General features: G+C 39.2%; 1 protein-coding gene across 1 annotated transcript in view; it reads left to right on the plus strand.

Annotated features, from left to right (window-relative positions):
* Positions 1-16523, plus strand: part of cfap299 (cilia and flagella associated protein 299) — a 713772-nt gene that overhangs the window by 15593 nt on the left and 681656 nt on the right. The window contains exon 2 of the mRNA XM_033024019.1: positions 4240-4370. Coding sequence (XP_032879910.1) covers positions 4240-4370 — 131 coding nt within the window. The remainder of the gene's footprint in view (positions 1-4239; positions 4371-16523) is intronic.

Raw genomic sequence — 16523 nt, forward strand, 5'->3', positions numbered from 1 at the left:
ATAATTCCCACATTGGACACTGGAATGCTGATGAACTATATATAAATCAAAAGGAGGGTCCAGTATGCAGAAAATGTTGAGGGGTGGCATGTGAGCCACCTTACCAAAGGGTAAGTCACCTTACCAAGAGCTTGCAACGTAGTAGCTATAGTGGTATCTTACAAGAGTGAGAATCTCCACACAATGGAGTAATGCTGAAATGATCTCGTAAGATTTGCACACTATTGTGAAGACCTGCAGAGTGGAGATATTCTCAGAAAATGTCTTTATTATGCTGAGGTCTAAATTTCTTAAGCAAGAGTTTACTCATGAGAGAAGCCTAAATGTAGCAAGCCACTAAAGTAATTTGAGTTGTGATTCAGTTATTTATGTTTTAAATTCAATGAAGATGTTCTAGTGCAGTCAGATGAAAGAGGAATTTTGCATCATCTGGGCTTTCCTAGATGATTATTGGTGCACAGTGTTGGTGTTAAATATTGTTAAAGGTTGGTGCAAAAGCTTTTCACTGTACCTTGGTACACGTGACAATAAACTAAACTAAACTGTAATATGGAGTGGATTCCATTCAGGATAGAGAGGTCAAATGTCCTTCTGGAAGTGTTGCATTCAACATGAAGTGATTCTTGATGTGACCAGCAAGGACCTTCTCGTTGTAGAGATTGGAAAAGTTTATTATAAATTTGAAGATCTGGATAAATAAGGGGAACTGCAATTGGCATATTGGTTTACGCTATGGTTGCATGCAGTCTTAATAAGCTAGTAATTCTGGCAAATCCCAATATAATTGAATACGCCCGTTGGTCCCTGACATCAAAATATATGAAATTATTTCTGTGCTAATAGTTATTTTCAGAGATCTCTTTTCGTGTAGTAAGCAGAACATTGGGAGATGCAGCTGAAATCTACAGTGGTCATTTGGAAAAAAGTGATGAGGAGGTTGAGAAGAGTCAATATGACCTTGACCTTCATGGAGAGAGCAGTCCAAGCAACTGTGCCATTTATTTCAGTGATGATAGTTTGGAAAGCTCAATATTGCAAGTACATTGTTCATCTGCGAGGCCCCGGTATGATGCCTTTAAAAACATAAGGGGAGTAAGCTCTTCAATGAATGCTCTAACGTACTCCTCCTATAATAAGTCGTCAATTACTGCACCTCCGGTAATGGAATTCTGTTTCTAACCTCACTTGCTTTTGATTGTGAAAATTCAGAAACAAAATATAAATGCTAGAAAAAATAACATTCAATGTTACATTTAGCACACTTTGAATACCCTGCTGCCAACTAAAGTTGTCCAGCCTGGTTTACAGACATCACAGAGTATCCTTTTAAATGTTTTTTTTAAAGCGGACTTGTGTGATGTGTTCCTGTTGCTGAGCTTGTTCTACAGCGGATGTGGCGTGGAACTTTGTGCCCCAGTTTATGTTTGTACAGGTGGAAACATGCCTTGCATGAACAATAATGGCGGGAATATATCAGGCATGAGATGAGGAAAAAAAGTAAAATCAAGTGTACTAATAGGAAAAGCTTTTCTGGATAAAGCTGAAACTATATCATGCTGTGCCCCATATGGCTACATAATCCAATGTTATCCAATATTTAGACTTGACTAACAGTTAAGTTATTTAATGCTGATCATACGCTAGGTGGCAGCACTTGATCATATTATTGCTATAAAATAACTTTTATTAAGTAATACATTGCGGCATACTTTAAAATCTTCATTATAGTCAAAAATCTATTTACTTATTCAGGGCTATCTGGTGCTTCTTCATCCCAATAATATGTTTTTAATTTCTAACTTGGGAAACGTTCGTGTTTTTGGTTGTTAAAGCCCCTGTCCCACTTTCACGACCTATTTGGCAACCTCTGCCGAGTTTGCCCTTGACATTATCGCAGCATGGTCGCCACGAGGTCGTAGGAGGTCTTCTTAACTCTTCCTCGTGCTCGTGAGTGGTCTCCGCATACTTGTGGCCTCAAGTAGGTTGCGGCGTTTTTTCCAGCCTGATAAAAAATGTCCACGAATATTTAAAAAAAAGATCGACATGGGAAAAATTGATACTTTTTACTCGTAGGTAGGTTGTAGTAGGTCGTAATGGCAGTCGTAGATAGTCATAGGTCGGTAACTGGCCCGAGAAAAAAAATGCAAACATGACATCATTTTATCATGAGATAATTTTCCACTCGTAGCTAGTCATAGTTGGTCTTAGGTGTGGAAGACTGAGGTCGAGGGGGGTCGTAGGAGGTCGTAGACATAGTCGTAGGAGGTCGTAGACATAGTCGTAGGAGGTAGTAGGAGGTCTTTTACTTCGGTGAGTCAACACGTCCTTGACATTTTTTTCAACTCGTCTAGGGTCTTCCAAACTCGTGGATTAGGTTGTCCAAGTGGGACAGGCCCTTTAGTACGTGAGGTGAGGGACCGATAGTTGCTGGTAATTTTGAGTATATATTGTGTGGAATTACTTTATATTGTTCCAGGATGATTATATCATCTGTGTTTTGCTCTTGGTTGAAGTTTAATTGCTTTTGCAGTGCTTCATACATTTGCTTTCAAAATGGGAATTTGGGGTAGAGCATTTAAAATAACTCCACTGAAAGGGTTTTTTTGGGGAGTTGAATGTGGAGTGTGCAGCCATTATGTAAGGTTGATAATTGATGTATATATATACTTATTTTTTCCAATATTAATATTCCTTAAATATAACTCTTAGTTACTCTTGACGCATAATAACTTTTAAATTCCACTGTTTGAATAGAAAAATAAAGACCTCAAAATTAATATAGTGCATCAATTGTTGTAAACAACAATGCTGTTGTGTGTATTTGTGAAGGGAAGATGAAAAATATGAAACAAATATAAATGTAATAAAAATCTCTAGATTATCAAAGATTTTGTGCTCCTCAATTACATTACTCTTTTTGAGCATATTACACCAATTCTTAAATCCTTACATTGGCTCCCTGTATGTCAGAGAATTGATTTTAAAATCCTGCTGCTCACCTATAAATCACTACATGGTTTAGGGCCAAAGTATATCACTGACATGCTTCCACTATATAAGCCTTCTAGACCGCTAAGATCTTCTGAAACCAATCTGCTAGTGATTCCCAGAGTAAATACAAAACATGGGAAAGCAGGATTTAGTTACTATGCAACAAATAGCTGGAATAAACTTCCTGAAGATTTAAGACTTGCCTCAACTTTGACCACTTTTAAAATAAGACTGAAAACTTTTATGTTTACTTTAGCTTTCAGCTAAATCTTAACTACATTGCACTTTTAACTATTGCACTTTTTATAATGCATTTTTAATTTTGTTTTTCTTTTCTTTTAGTTCTTCTATTTTATTTCATTTTATTATTTCATTTATTGTATGACATGTTTTTATGTGAAGCACTTTGAGTCTGCCTCGTGTATGAAATGTGCTATATAAATAAAGTTGCCTTGCCTTGCCTTGCCTACTCTTCTGCTTTCTTTATTAAAAAAAAAAGTTATTTGAAAATTAGCAGTCTCCATAAATGGAATTGTTCAGCCCTGGCAAGATTTTTTCTATATTCTATAGCTTATAGTCCTTCCTGAACTGTATATGGTACTTGTGTTGTGTCTTAAATTGTGATATTTAATATATATCACAATACTTGATATACTCGATATAATTGCGTTGTTGTATTTTATACAATACCAGCACAATCTCCCTGCTCTTACCTTCTGTGCATTGGCCAGTAAAGGCAAGTTTACAGTTTGCCTACTGATCTGCAGTGATACTCCAAGATAACTCTGTATGCCTACCCCCCCTGCGTCTGGTTATGTGGTCATTTTTGTTATTTGTTTGTAATTTGTAATATTGAAGTTATTATCATTTTTAACGAGTAGCATTTTAGAGTTTTGAAAACTGGTAAATTCTTTATTAAGAAGTACTCTTCAGTTACTTTAATTATTATAACAAAGAGTTATATTTAAGGAATATTAATACTGGAAAAAATAAGTATATATAGATCTTTATAATTCTTCTGGGACAATGTTAAAACTGATATAGTAAAAACATTTTGTTGAAAAACCTCACATTCATATTATTGCTAGCTGTAGCGAAGTCCTCGCTTATTGTAAGGTTTTTTCTTTATTTGCACTTGTTTTCGGAGTGGTCAAAGTTCTATAACATTATTGTAACATCATATGAGGCAGTCAGCCAGTGAATTAATTTTAGTTCTGCCTTGATAAATCATGTCCATGAATCCCATAGGATGAAGAGTTGGCTCGACAGCTGGTGGAACTGGGATACAGGGGAAGTGGAGAAGTGCTGAAAAGAGAAGAGTTTGAAATGAGGAAGGCAGCTGCTGAGGCTGCAAGACTTGCTAAAAAAAGCCAGAAAAAGTGAGTATATTCCAGTTCCTTGGTAATAGAACATATTTTATGATTTTATTCTAATAATGAAGCAGTATTCATGGTATTTTATATGTTAATGCGTGTCCATCATCATGGTGATGGAAATGGAAGGGCATTTTGTTTGAAAATCTCACCTGCTTCATTTGGGAAGACGTGTATTCTATTGGGTTCTTCTTTTTCCATTGTTAATCCTATACGAATTTGAAGATAGGTAAAGTAATGCATTCTTTGGCATTCTTGGATAAATTCTAGCAAGCTGAGTTTACTCAAACTATATCAATAGTGGCAGAATATATGTTATATTATATTACCTTAGAAATAAGATAATATTACATTATATTGTATTACTTAGTTTCCTACAATTTATTATTTTACACCACATAGTGCAATGTTGCTCAAACCATCAAAATATTTCAAGATCAAAGCACTGAGAAATTTGCACTGATCAAAAAACTAAAAACAGAGTGCAAGTTTAAAACAAAAGATCATGAGGTACAGACATGTTTTACCATCTAGAATTTTAACTCGAAACACAAATTCATCTAATGTATTCAGATTTTTTTTGCTTCAGAATGTGTTTTAGTTCAACCTTTTAGTGATTGAGGGCCTTAAAGCCTACAGCTTGAGTTCCTGGCACAAATGCAAAGATGAACCCAATTTTTCTTCCATGAAACTGATCCTTCCAAGGTTTATGCATTAAATAAATTAAAAACAAAAGACTGGCGTATTCCCCAGTCTTTCCCCCAGTGATCAAAATCGTGCCACTTTCACTATTCAATAATCCCGTTTTCGTAATGTGATGTTCTGTTTGGCTTGAAATGTGGAACCTCTTCATCACTGGTGGTGTACATCACAAAATTTTGAAACGAGATCCCAATCGCTCAACCTTCCCCTAGTAGCATGAATTACTGTGCTCTGCATGGCATCAACATTCCTACACAAAGAGGAAACATAAGGGAAAGAATGTGAAGATCGATGAAGCGTTGCTCTGAAGGTTTCAGATTTCATATAGCAAAGATTCATTTATCAGTGATCCTTTTCTGGTTAAATCGGTTATTTGAAGTTTGAACAAGCTCTCTTAAGGATGATATCAGAAATGGAAGTTTGGTTGTTAATGGTTTTTTTCCAGGTCATTAGAGTAATATGGATGCTATAGTCAGAATAATTCCCCAGCATGAGGGAGAAGGGTAAATCGGAGAGGGAGAAGGGTAAATTGGAGGTGTCGGTATTACAGTTGAGCAAAGGGGACTATAGAGTCATGAGGGAGGAGCTGGCCAAAGTTGACTGGAATGATACCCTAGCAGGGATGACAGTGGAACAACAATGACAGGTATTTCTGGGAATAATACAGAAGGTGCAGGATCGGTTCATTCCAAAGAGGAAGAAAGATTCCAAGGGGAGTAAGGGGCGATCGTGGCTGACAAGGGAAGTCAGGGAGAGCATAAAAATAAATGAGATGAAATATAACATAGCGAAGATGAGCGGGAAGCCAGAGGATTGGAAAACTTTTAAAGAGCAACAGAAGATAACTAAAAAGCCAATACCGGGAGAAAAGATGAGGTATGAAGGTAAGCTAGCCAAGAATATAAAGGAGGATAGTAAAAGCTGCTTTAGGTATGTGAAGAGGATAAAACTAGTTAAGACCAAAGTTGGACCCTTGATGACTGAAAAGGGTGAATTTATTATGGGGAACAAGGAAATGGCAGATGAGTTGAACAGGTACTTTGGATCCGTCTTCACTAAAGAGGACACAAACAATCTTCCTGATGTACTAGCCAGAGGATCTGGGGTGGTGCAGGAACTGAAGGAGATGCACATTAGGCAGGAAATGGTGTTGGGTAGACTGATGGGACTGAAGGCTGATAAATCCCCAGGGCCTGATGGTCTGCATCCCAGGGAACTTAAGGAAGTGGCTCTAGAAATCGTGGACGCATTGGTGATCATTTTCCAATGTTCTAAAGATTCAGGATCAGTTCCTGTGGATTGGAGGGTAGCTAATGTTGTCCCACTCTTTAAGAAGGGCGGCAGAGAGAAAACAGGAATTAAGGACCAGTTAGCCTGACATTGGTTGTGGGGAAGATGCTGGAGTCAATATTAAAAGATGAAATAGCGGAACATTTGGATAGCAGTAGGAGGATCGGCCCGAGTCAGCATGGATTTACGAAGGAGAAATCATGGTTGACTAATCTTCTGGAATTCTTTGAGGATTTAACAAGGATAATGGACAAGGGAGAGCCAGTGGATGTAGTGCACCTGGACTTTCAGAAAACATTTGATAAGGTCCCACAAAGGAGATTAGTGGGCAAAATTAGAGCACATGGTATTGGGGGTATGGTGCTGACATGGAAAGAAAATTGGTTGGCCGACAGGAAACAAAGGGTAGGAATTAACAGGTCCCTTTCAGAATGGCAGGCAGTGACTAGTGGGGTACCGCAAGGCTCGGTGCTGGGACCGCAGCTATTTACAATATATATTAATGATTTGGATGAAGGGATTAAAAGTAACCTTAGCAAATTTGCAGATAACACAAAGCTGTGAGGAGGATGCTATGAGGATGCAGGGTGGCTTGGACAGGTTGGGTGAGTGGGCAGATGCAGTTTAATGTGGATAAATGTGGGGCGCCGCATTGAAGGCAGCCTCTGCCTACAGCCTGCTGGGTTTTTTGTTTTTTTTTAATTTTAGCTTGTCTTAAAAGTGTGTGTTTGGAGTTTTTTTTTTTTTTTATGTGGGTAGGGGGGTTAGGGTAAGGTGGAAACCGCTTCTTAGTCGCTTTCTGGTGAGGACGCGACTATTCTCCGAGTCGCGTCCTCGCCCCCCTCTTCGCGTGCTGCCAACTGGATTGGAGCGGCCTTTCCTGCCAGGGACCCGGACCAGAACTTCAGCAGCGGAGACGCAGCGCTGGATTCACTGCGGAGCGATGCCTACCTGGATCGCCGTTTGAAGCTCCGGAGTGCTAGGCCCGCTGTTCCAACATCGTGGAGCTGAGGTTTGAAGAGCTCCCAACGCGGGCGGCACTGACTGCAACATCCCTGGGATCCTTTGCCGAGGGCCGCTAGCGCGAATTTCTGGTAGGAAGCGGCCGACTCGGAAGTCCAAGCCGCAGAGGTTGTTCGCCCGGTCCGATGTCGGAGTTCCATCCCGGCGAGCGGGCCTGAATATCGGGCCGCCCGTAGCGGCGACTGTGGAGGGCTCGGGAGGCCCCGACCACGGGTGAACATTAAGAACAACAGAGGAAGAGGACTGACTTTGGTGCCTTCCCTCACAGTGGGAAACTTTGATTCTGCTGTGTGGGGATGTTTTGTGTTGGACTCAATCGTACTTTATTTTAATTGTATGGCTGTATGGTGAACACACATTTCACTGTGACAACTGGCACTTGTGACAAATAAATGTATCTTGTATCTGGTATAAATGTGAGGTTATTCACTTTGGTGGCAAAAACAGGAAGGCAGATTATTATCTAAATGGTGTCAAATTGGGAAAAGGGGAAGTACAACGGGATCTGGGGGTCCTTGTTCATCAGTCACTGAAAGTAAGCATGCAGGTACAGCAGGCAGTGAAGAAAGCGAATGGCATGTTGGCCTTCATAACAAGAGGAGTTGAGTACAGGAACAAAGAGGTCCTCCTGCAGTTGTACAGGGCCCTAGTGAGATCACACCTGGAGTACTGTGTGCAATTTTGGTCTCCAAACTTGAGGAAGGACATTCTTGCCTTTGAGGGAATGCGGTGTAGGTTCACAAGATTAATTCCCGGGATGGCGGGACTGTCATATGTTGATAGATTGGAACGGCTCCGCTTGTATACTCTGGAATTTAGAAGGATGAGAGGTTATCTTATTGAAACATATGAGATTATTAAGGGTTTGGAGATGCTGGAGGCAGGAAACATGTTCCCAATGTTGGAGGAGTTCAGAACCAGGGGCCATAGTTTAAGAATAAGTGGTAAGCCATTTAGAACGGAGATGAGGAAAAACTTTTTCACACAGAGAGTTGTGAGTGTGTGAAATTCTCTGCCTCAGAGGGCGGTGGCAGTTACTTCTCTCGATTATTTCAAGAGAGAGTTAGATAGAGCTCTTAGGATAGGGGAGTTAAGGTACGTGGAGAGAAGGCAGGAACAGGGTACTGATTGTGGATGATCAGCCATGATCACATGAATGGCGGTGCTGGCTAGCAGGGCCTAATGGCCTATTCCTGCACCTATTGTCTATTGTCTATAAGATCATAAAGTCAAAAGGAATAGGAGTTGAATTAGGCCACTCAGCTCATCAAGTCTACTCCACCATTCAATCATGGCTGATATATTTCTCCCTCCTAACCCCATTCTCCTGCTTTCTCTGCATAACCTCTGACACCTGTACTAATCAAAACGATGCTGCAGATTTTAATCAGATCAGTCTCTCAGGCCATCATTTGTTCCATTATTGACCATTCCTGCAAGATAAAGTCAGAATAAGGATGTTCACTGAAAACGACCAGACGACTCAAATTTTGGTTGGGAAGTTAGACAACATGTTCCATTTGGACCAGCCAGATAAATACCAGGGCTACAGATCAGGTAAAAAATTAGAAATTCTGCAGCAAATTGTGCACATTCTGTATCCTCAAACAGCCTGGATGGGCATAGAAAATGTTACTGAATGCATTTGTTTGTGCAATTACAAACATATATTATGCATTTGCCTTTCTGAATGCCCTTGGGTATCTGGGATAAGGAACAATGTCGCTGCCAGTGCAATTTGTATGATCTTGCTCTACATGCTAGATAAATGCTGATTTATGTTAGGTCCAGATGAAAGAGATTCATTGAAGGAAAATTGTACTCCAATACAAAACTGACTACCCCACGTGTCTGGAACAAGACCTTCTTTGTTATGTACTTTGTGCCTATTAAACCCATGCTTTGGACATTTTCAGTCAGCAGACACTTCAGTGTTGCTTCTAAAAAAATCTTTCTTTTGTTGGTAAAGAAAGAATTGTGGCAGAAATACTGAATAGGATGCTGAACGTAGCTGTATCACCGGGGTAACCAGACACCATGTCTGACACTGGTTAAACCAGCATCTGCAGTTCCTTCCGATACACCATGTCTGACACTATGGTTGGTGTATTGAAAGTTGACAGCATGGTACAATGATAATGATGAAGGAAAATCCTATACATGGACACTAAGCAACATGTGTTTGTATGCAACAAACCTTAGACAACATTCTGGCATGAGTTGGTAAGTAGCAAGTAATATTTGCATGATACCAGTGCCAAACAATATTCACCTCCAACAAAAGAGCGTCAAATCACCTATCCTTGACTTTTAATGAATCTTCACCATCATCATCACATGGTCATCATTGACCAAATGGATCTGTCATGAAGAAACTGTAATTGTAAAGTGGTTCTAAGGCAGGGTATGCTGTGGCAAATGATTGCCCTCCTAATTTTCTAAATTCTTTCAACTGTCTACAAATCAGAATTGCAATGGAATTATCTTCATTTTTCTGGAAGATCTTTGTTAATTTTCAGCCACTATGTCTTCAGCCAAAGTCTTCAGCCTATGTCTTCAGAACTTTGTTTATTGATGATCTGACAATGTTTGAACGCTAATAATGCTTGAAAAGTGATACAACTTTTGTAGTCCATTTCGTTTATCAGGGAAAACAAGTGGGGTGGAAGTTTGCAACCTTCACGTGGTCTGCCCTGTTTTGACTAATGCAATCAACCCGGCGTGCACAATCAAATAAGATCAAATAGAACAAGTTGTCCTACATCTTTAGGCTGTGCATGCCATACGCAAGAAGAAGAAGAAGAAGTAGCAGAAGAAGAGGGAAAACAAGTTAACTCAATACAAGCATTAGGGACTGCACTTGACATTATGATAAGAGCATTTGTTTTTATTTTTTCCTCTTGCATCTATCTTAGTTGTCACATTAGCATATCTGAAATATTAAACTTTGGTAAAGCAGTCCATTTTCATCAGCAAAAACAAACTGCTTACCATATACGTGAATAAAATTTTGATCTATTGCATCCTGGTATAATTGTAGTATTGAGGCTCCAAGGTTGTGGCACATGACTATATCAGTTATTTTTCTTGGGTACTCAATAAATGTAATTTTCTCGTAAATTTATTGAGTTAATAGTCAATTTTGGGCTTTTATGGAAGTTCTTTTGCATGTAAACAATACACTTGTTGGTCAACTGTTTAAGTAAATTTATTTGAGGTGAATAATCAACTACATTTCAAATCGTAAGGCCAATCTAGTAACAATTGCATTGAACCTGAAAAATTATTTAAAATTATTATTAAAACTTGTACAACAACATGTGCATCTAGATGGGAACACACTAATGAAGGTTCAGAGATTTTATGAATGGAAAAGAATGAAAATCAAAAACATGTTTCTCATATAATCAAATAAACGTCTGTGCACCAATAATGTTTATTTGGAAAATAAAAGTCAGAATGATATATCATTTTGTTTCTCTGCTTTTGTATTGCAACAAAACATTGTTTTGTGCATGTTATGCTAGACTTAAAACCCCCCAAATAAAATGAATGTCAGTTGAAATACCTTTCTGTATTATCACTAGCCAAAGTAAACTCTAATGTGAATATGTCACTCCTGATAGTGATATCCTTATCCATGGTGCAGCTGGGTTCTGATTTGATTGTTATCCGTGTACACATTACTTTGAATAATAATATTTGGCCCCTGAGCTTCAAACCTGGGAAAATAGAACATATCCATGCTATTTTTTTTGCCATGAATTGTGCAATTACAGCTTGTGTATGAATACGAGTCGTAAGCGTTTATCCAACATTTATTGACATTGGATTAGGCTACTGGTTGAGTATAACTCATAACATGTATCCAGCAAACTGATTTTGCTTTCTGCATATTAATTTGTCTGATGAGATTACTTGTTGTTTATTGGTAATTTGCTGTTTATTGGTAATTTTCCATTGCAGATTATTGCTTAGATTTAGATTTTACTGCCTGTCATCAGTTTTAACTATTAAATTGAAAACAAATATCCTTTAGTCCATGTTTCAGCATGTGCACTCACCATTTTAGCTCTTTCCTTTTATATTGTTATGCAAATTGCTGAAAAGTGTATTATTGTCAGGATCTACAAAGAGAAATGGTATTTATCATATTACGTTTTTACCCTTCCTCAGAACTGAAAACTGAAAGGTGTGCAAGGTCCTTTGTAGACTAATATAGAAACAATAAGGGGGTGGAGTGGTCACAGCATATAGATTAACATTCAAGTTACCAAATGTAGGTTAAATCGGTTTAAAGATCTGGAATACCACGGGTGGCACCATACAATGGCAGCCTCGCCAACAGTCTGTCTCGTCCTTTTCTTCCTTTGTTGTTGTTTTTAGTATGTTGTTAAATCTATGTTTTAGTTTATCTTTAGTTTTGTCTTGTGTGGCGGTTGGGGGAAACTTTAAAAAATATATTTCCTCGACGGAGATGCGATTTTTTTTCCCATATTGTATCTCCGTCCACGTTGCGGACTAACATCGAGGACCTGGGAATTGACTTTGGGTGCTCCAACCGCTGGAGCCTGTGGACTTAACATCATGGAGCTTGCAATCACTTTGTCAGGGACCGACTTTGGGAGCTCCAAGCCACGGGGGCTTCGACCGCCCCGATCGCAGGAGCTTCGATTGCCGGTTGCGGGAGCTACGATCGCCCCGACTGTAGATGGTTCGACTGCCCCGTCCGTGGGAGAAAAGGAGGAAAGAAGATAAGACTTTATTGCCTTCCATCACGGTGAGGAATGTGGGGCACAGCTGTGGTGGATGTTTATGTTAACTATTATGTAGTTGTGCGGCTTGTTGCTTTTTTCTGGTATGACTGTATGGTAAATCAAATTTCAATGTACCTCATATTCATACTCATACTTACTTTATTAGCCTAGTATGTTTTGCAACATATGAGGAATTTGATTTGCCATACAGTCATACTAATAAAAAGCAACAGAACACACAAAATACACTGTAACATAAATATCCACCACAGTGACTCCTCCGCATTCCTCACTGTAATGGAAGGCGAAAAAAAGTTCAATCTCTTCCCTTTCTTGTCCTCCAGCGGTCGGGGGTCTCTAACCTTCCGTTGACCGGCCAGTCTTACTCCCGTAGCTGGCGGTGGGCCTCCTCGTCAGGGCGATCATCGGGGGGGGGGAAATCTCAGCTCCCCCGCACTGGGCGATCTACCTTGGGTCGGGGCTAGTCTAACGTCGTGCGGATTTGGAGCTTCTCGACTCGGTCTCTCACATGACTGCGAGCCCTTGATGTTAAAGTCCACAGGCCGTGGTTGGAGTGTCAATCCCAGGCAAGGAATTGGCTCCGATGGTAAGTCCACTCCTCGCGGTGGGGCTCAGAGTCAGTACCGAGCAAGGCCTCCAGCTCCACAATGTTAGGCCGCACAGCGACCGGAGATACGACCCGGAAAATAATCACATCTCTGGCAAGGTGTGAGATTGAAAGAAAAGTTCCCCTCGTCCACCCCCCACATAAAACAAACCAGAGAACATTAACACAAACTTTTAAAACACACTAAAAATAACCACCAAAAAAACGAAAAGGACAGACAGATAGTAGGCGAGGCTGCCATCGTAGTGCCACTCAGTGGTACCCAGTGCCGCCCGGTACCTTAAAGGTACATGTGACAATAAAGGACCATTGAACCATTGAAATTGCATTAAACATGAAAGATAATTTGTCTGAAGGTATCAAAAAGTTACTAGAGCCAAAATGTGCTCAAACAATGAAGGTTGTGAAAAACTAATGCAAGAAACGGTGTAATAAAAAGGAACTGCACACAGCGATTTATGCAAAAGATAGGCACAAAATACTGGAGTAATTCAGCGGGTCAAGCAGACTCTCTGGAGGAAATGGAGATGTAACGTTTCAGGTTGGGACCCTTCATCAGACTGAATAAGGGTCCCATCCCAAAATGTCATATATCCATTTTCTCCAGAGATGTTGCCTGACCCGCTGAGTTACTGCGGTATTTTTTGTCTATTTCAAGAATAAGGTGTTTTTGAATCAAAAAAATAGTTGAATTAAATAGTTGAACAGCTCATTCCAAATATGGAGTATCTTCTGAGTGAAGAAAAGTTGCCTCTGAGGTCCCTATTAAATCACTCACCTCTCACTGTAAGCTCAGGCCCTCTAGTTTTAAAATCCTCTATGCTAGGAAATAAGACTATGAACATTCATTTAATCCATGCCCCACAAGATCTTGTGCACCTCAATAAGGTCACCCCTTAGCCTCCTATGCTTTAGAGAGGAAAATAGACTTACTATTCTAAACCACTATCTACCTAATTGGAGACCCTCGGACTATCTTTAACTGGACTTTACTGGACTTCATCTTGAACTAAACGTTATTCATATTATTCGCTTTATCATGTATCTCTACACAGTAGATGGCTCGATTGTAATCATGTATTGTCTTTCCACTGACTGGGTAGCACACAACAAAAGCTTTTCATTGTACCTTGGTACATGTGACAATAAACTGCATTGCAGCTAGTAACCAAGCAACAAGTGGATATTCAAAATGTTTGATTAAATAACGGGCAGCATAATGGCGAAGGGGTAGAGTTGTTGCCTTACAGCGACAGAGACCCGGGTTCAATCCTGACTACGGGTGGTGTCTGTATGGAGTTTGTATGTTCTCCCTGTGACCATGTGGGTTTCTCCAGGTGCTTTGTTTCCTCCCACACTCCAAAGACATACATGTTTGTGGGTTAATTGGCCTGTAAAATTGTAAATTGTACCTCGTATGTGGGATATACCTAGTATGTGGGAGCTTTTGCCAGGGCGGTGTGGACAAGGTGGGACAAAGGGCCTGTTTCCGTGCTCTATCTCTAAAGTCTAAATGTACTTACAAACTTTAATAACATTCTAAAAAAATTTACAAAACCTATTACATTGCTAATAGGTTTAATAATGTAAAATAATAATAATGTAAAACCTCCCTTTTTTGACCTCATTTGCTTCTTATTTTCTATTTAGTTAAATGAATATTCAATCCTTTCCATCCTGTTAACCACATATTTCCTGAGATGAACCATCTAATATTTTTGATATCTGAGGTCCACTATACTAATTGGTTAAAGAACTGTCAGAAATTTGCGAGGCAGGATCTACCTCTGTTGGTCATTATTTTGGCTTGGAACAATTATTTTTATGATTGTAAAATGTGCTTGATTTGTATCTAGAATGGATGCCAATATATTTCCCATACTAGCATACCTATGAATCCCAGGGTGATAGGTCGGACCTATTTTTTAAAATTGCAATAATATTAGTTGTTTTACATTCTCTTTACATTATTTTGGTACTATTACTGAGTCTAATGAATGGCAAAATCTTTTTGATGCAGCTCCCTATTTTCCTCATAATTTCTTTAGTATTCCAGGACCCTTTGCATGGGGCTTGGATACCTTACTTATTACAAATTGCTTTTTTTGCTTGTTGCTATTTTTTTAACTGTTTCTTTGAATATTCTGCAATTTTTATCAGTAGTTTCAGTGCTCAAATTCCTAGGCGTGCATATTTCTGAAGATCTTTCCTGGACCTAGCACACTGATGCAATTATAAATAAAACTCAACAGCGCCTCTATTTCCTGAGAAGATTGCGGAGGTTTGGTATGTCAGAGAGGACTCTCTTGAACCTCTACAGGTGTACAATGGAAAGCATATTGGCCGGTTGCAATACGGCCTGGTTCGGCAACTTGAATGCCCAGGAGCAAAGAAGACTGTAAAAAGCGGTGAACACTGCCCAGTCCATCACGGGTTCTGATCTCCCCACCATCGAAGGGATTTACAGGAGTCACTGCCTCAAAAAGGCAACCAGCATCATCAGAAACCCACACCATCACCCATTTCACCTCTGCAAACGGGAAGAAGGTTTAGGTGCCTGAAAACTGTAACGTCCAGCTTCAGGAACAGCTTCTTCCCCACAGCCATCAGGCTATTAAACACTACAACCCCCAAATAAGCTCTGAGCTACAGAAACGGGGGCATTGCTTTTGTCTTTTTGCACTATCAGTGTTGTTTGTTTGTATGTGTATGTATGTGTATATATTAATAAGATGTGTATGTATGTATGTATGTATGTATATGTATGTGTGTATATATACACACACTGAACTGTTTTTCACGTTTATTTTGTTTACAGTGTACTATGTTTACATATTCTGTTGTTTTGTTACAAGTAAGAATTTCAAAAAGTTGTACACAATTATGACCAGCCATTTACATTATTATCAATATTAAAAACATGCTTCAAAATAGATTATTTATTTAATGATAGACTTTAAAAGTCCTGCCTTGTAAATGGTTTACTGCATTTCACTTACTTTTCTAAGTCCCTGGTTACTGGTTTATGTTTTTTGCTTTTGTTTAAATTTCCTCAATGACGTCAAATGCATTCATCATTTTTACAACACTATCCCGATCACATGCATTTCCACAACACTAAATATTAGAGTTGACTCAATTCGTAGAGAATTAAAATAAAATGTTCACCATGTTTAATAAGAAAGGGGAAGGAAGAGAGTGATATATTTCTCCTTAGATAATGCTCACTAACAGCTCTTTTCATTCATACAATAAGATGTAGCTATTTCTACTTGCTCCATATTTCATGGAGTGGGGAAGAGGGACGGTGATGCTGCTATTTTACTAGTTTTCTACAGGGAACAATATTATTTTGCTTAATGTACTGGTTAGCAAATCTCAGACCCAGGACTAATAATCTGAATGAATTTGTTCAAATTACATCCCGGCAGATTGAGATCATAAATTCAATTATTTAGCTCATCTAAAATGAATATGTTGACCGTGAAACTGTTGGATTGTTAGTTACCCTATCTGGTTCACTGAAGTTTTTCGGGAGGTGACATTTCCCATCCCTGTCCAATCTACCCTGCATATGACTCCAAATCAATAGTAACACGGTTGACTCTAAATTATCATCTGAACTGGCCTAGCAAGTCTGCTGTACTTAACAAACCACCACAACTACTTGGGAGCAAATACAGTACTGGATTCAAAGATGACAAAAGTGTTTCCACATAAAAACAGAAATTGCTGGAAACACATAACAAGTCAGGCAAC

The sequence above is a fragment of the Amblyraja radiata genome, chromosome 1 (assembly GCF_010909765.2).
Source record: "Amblyraja radiata isolate CabotCenter1 chromosome 1, sAmbRad1.1.pri, whole genome shotgun sequence".
In the NCBI taxonomy this organism is placed as follows: Eukaryota; Metazoa; Chordata; class Chondrichthyes; order Rajiformes; family Rajidae; genus Amblyraja; species Amblyraja radiata.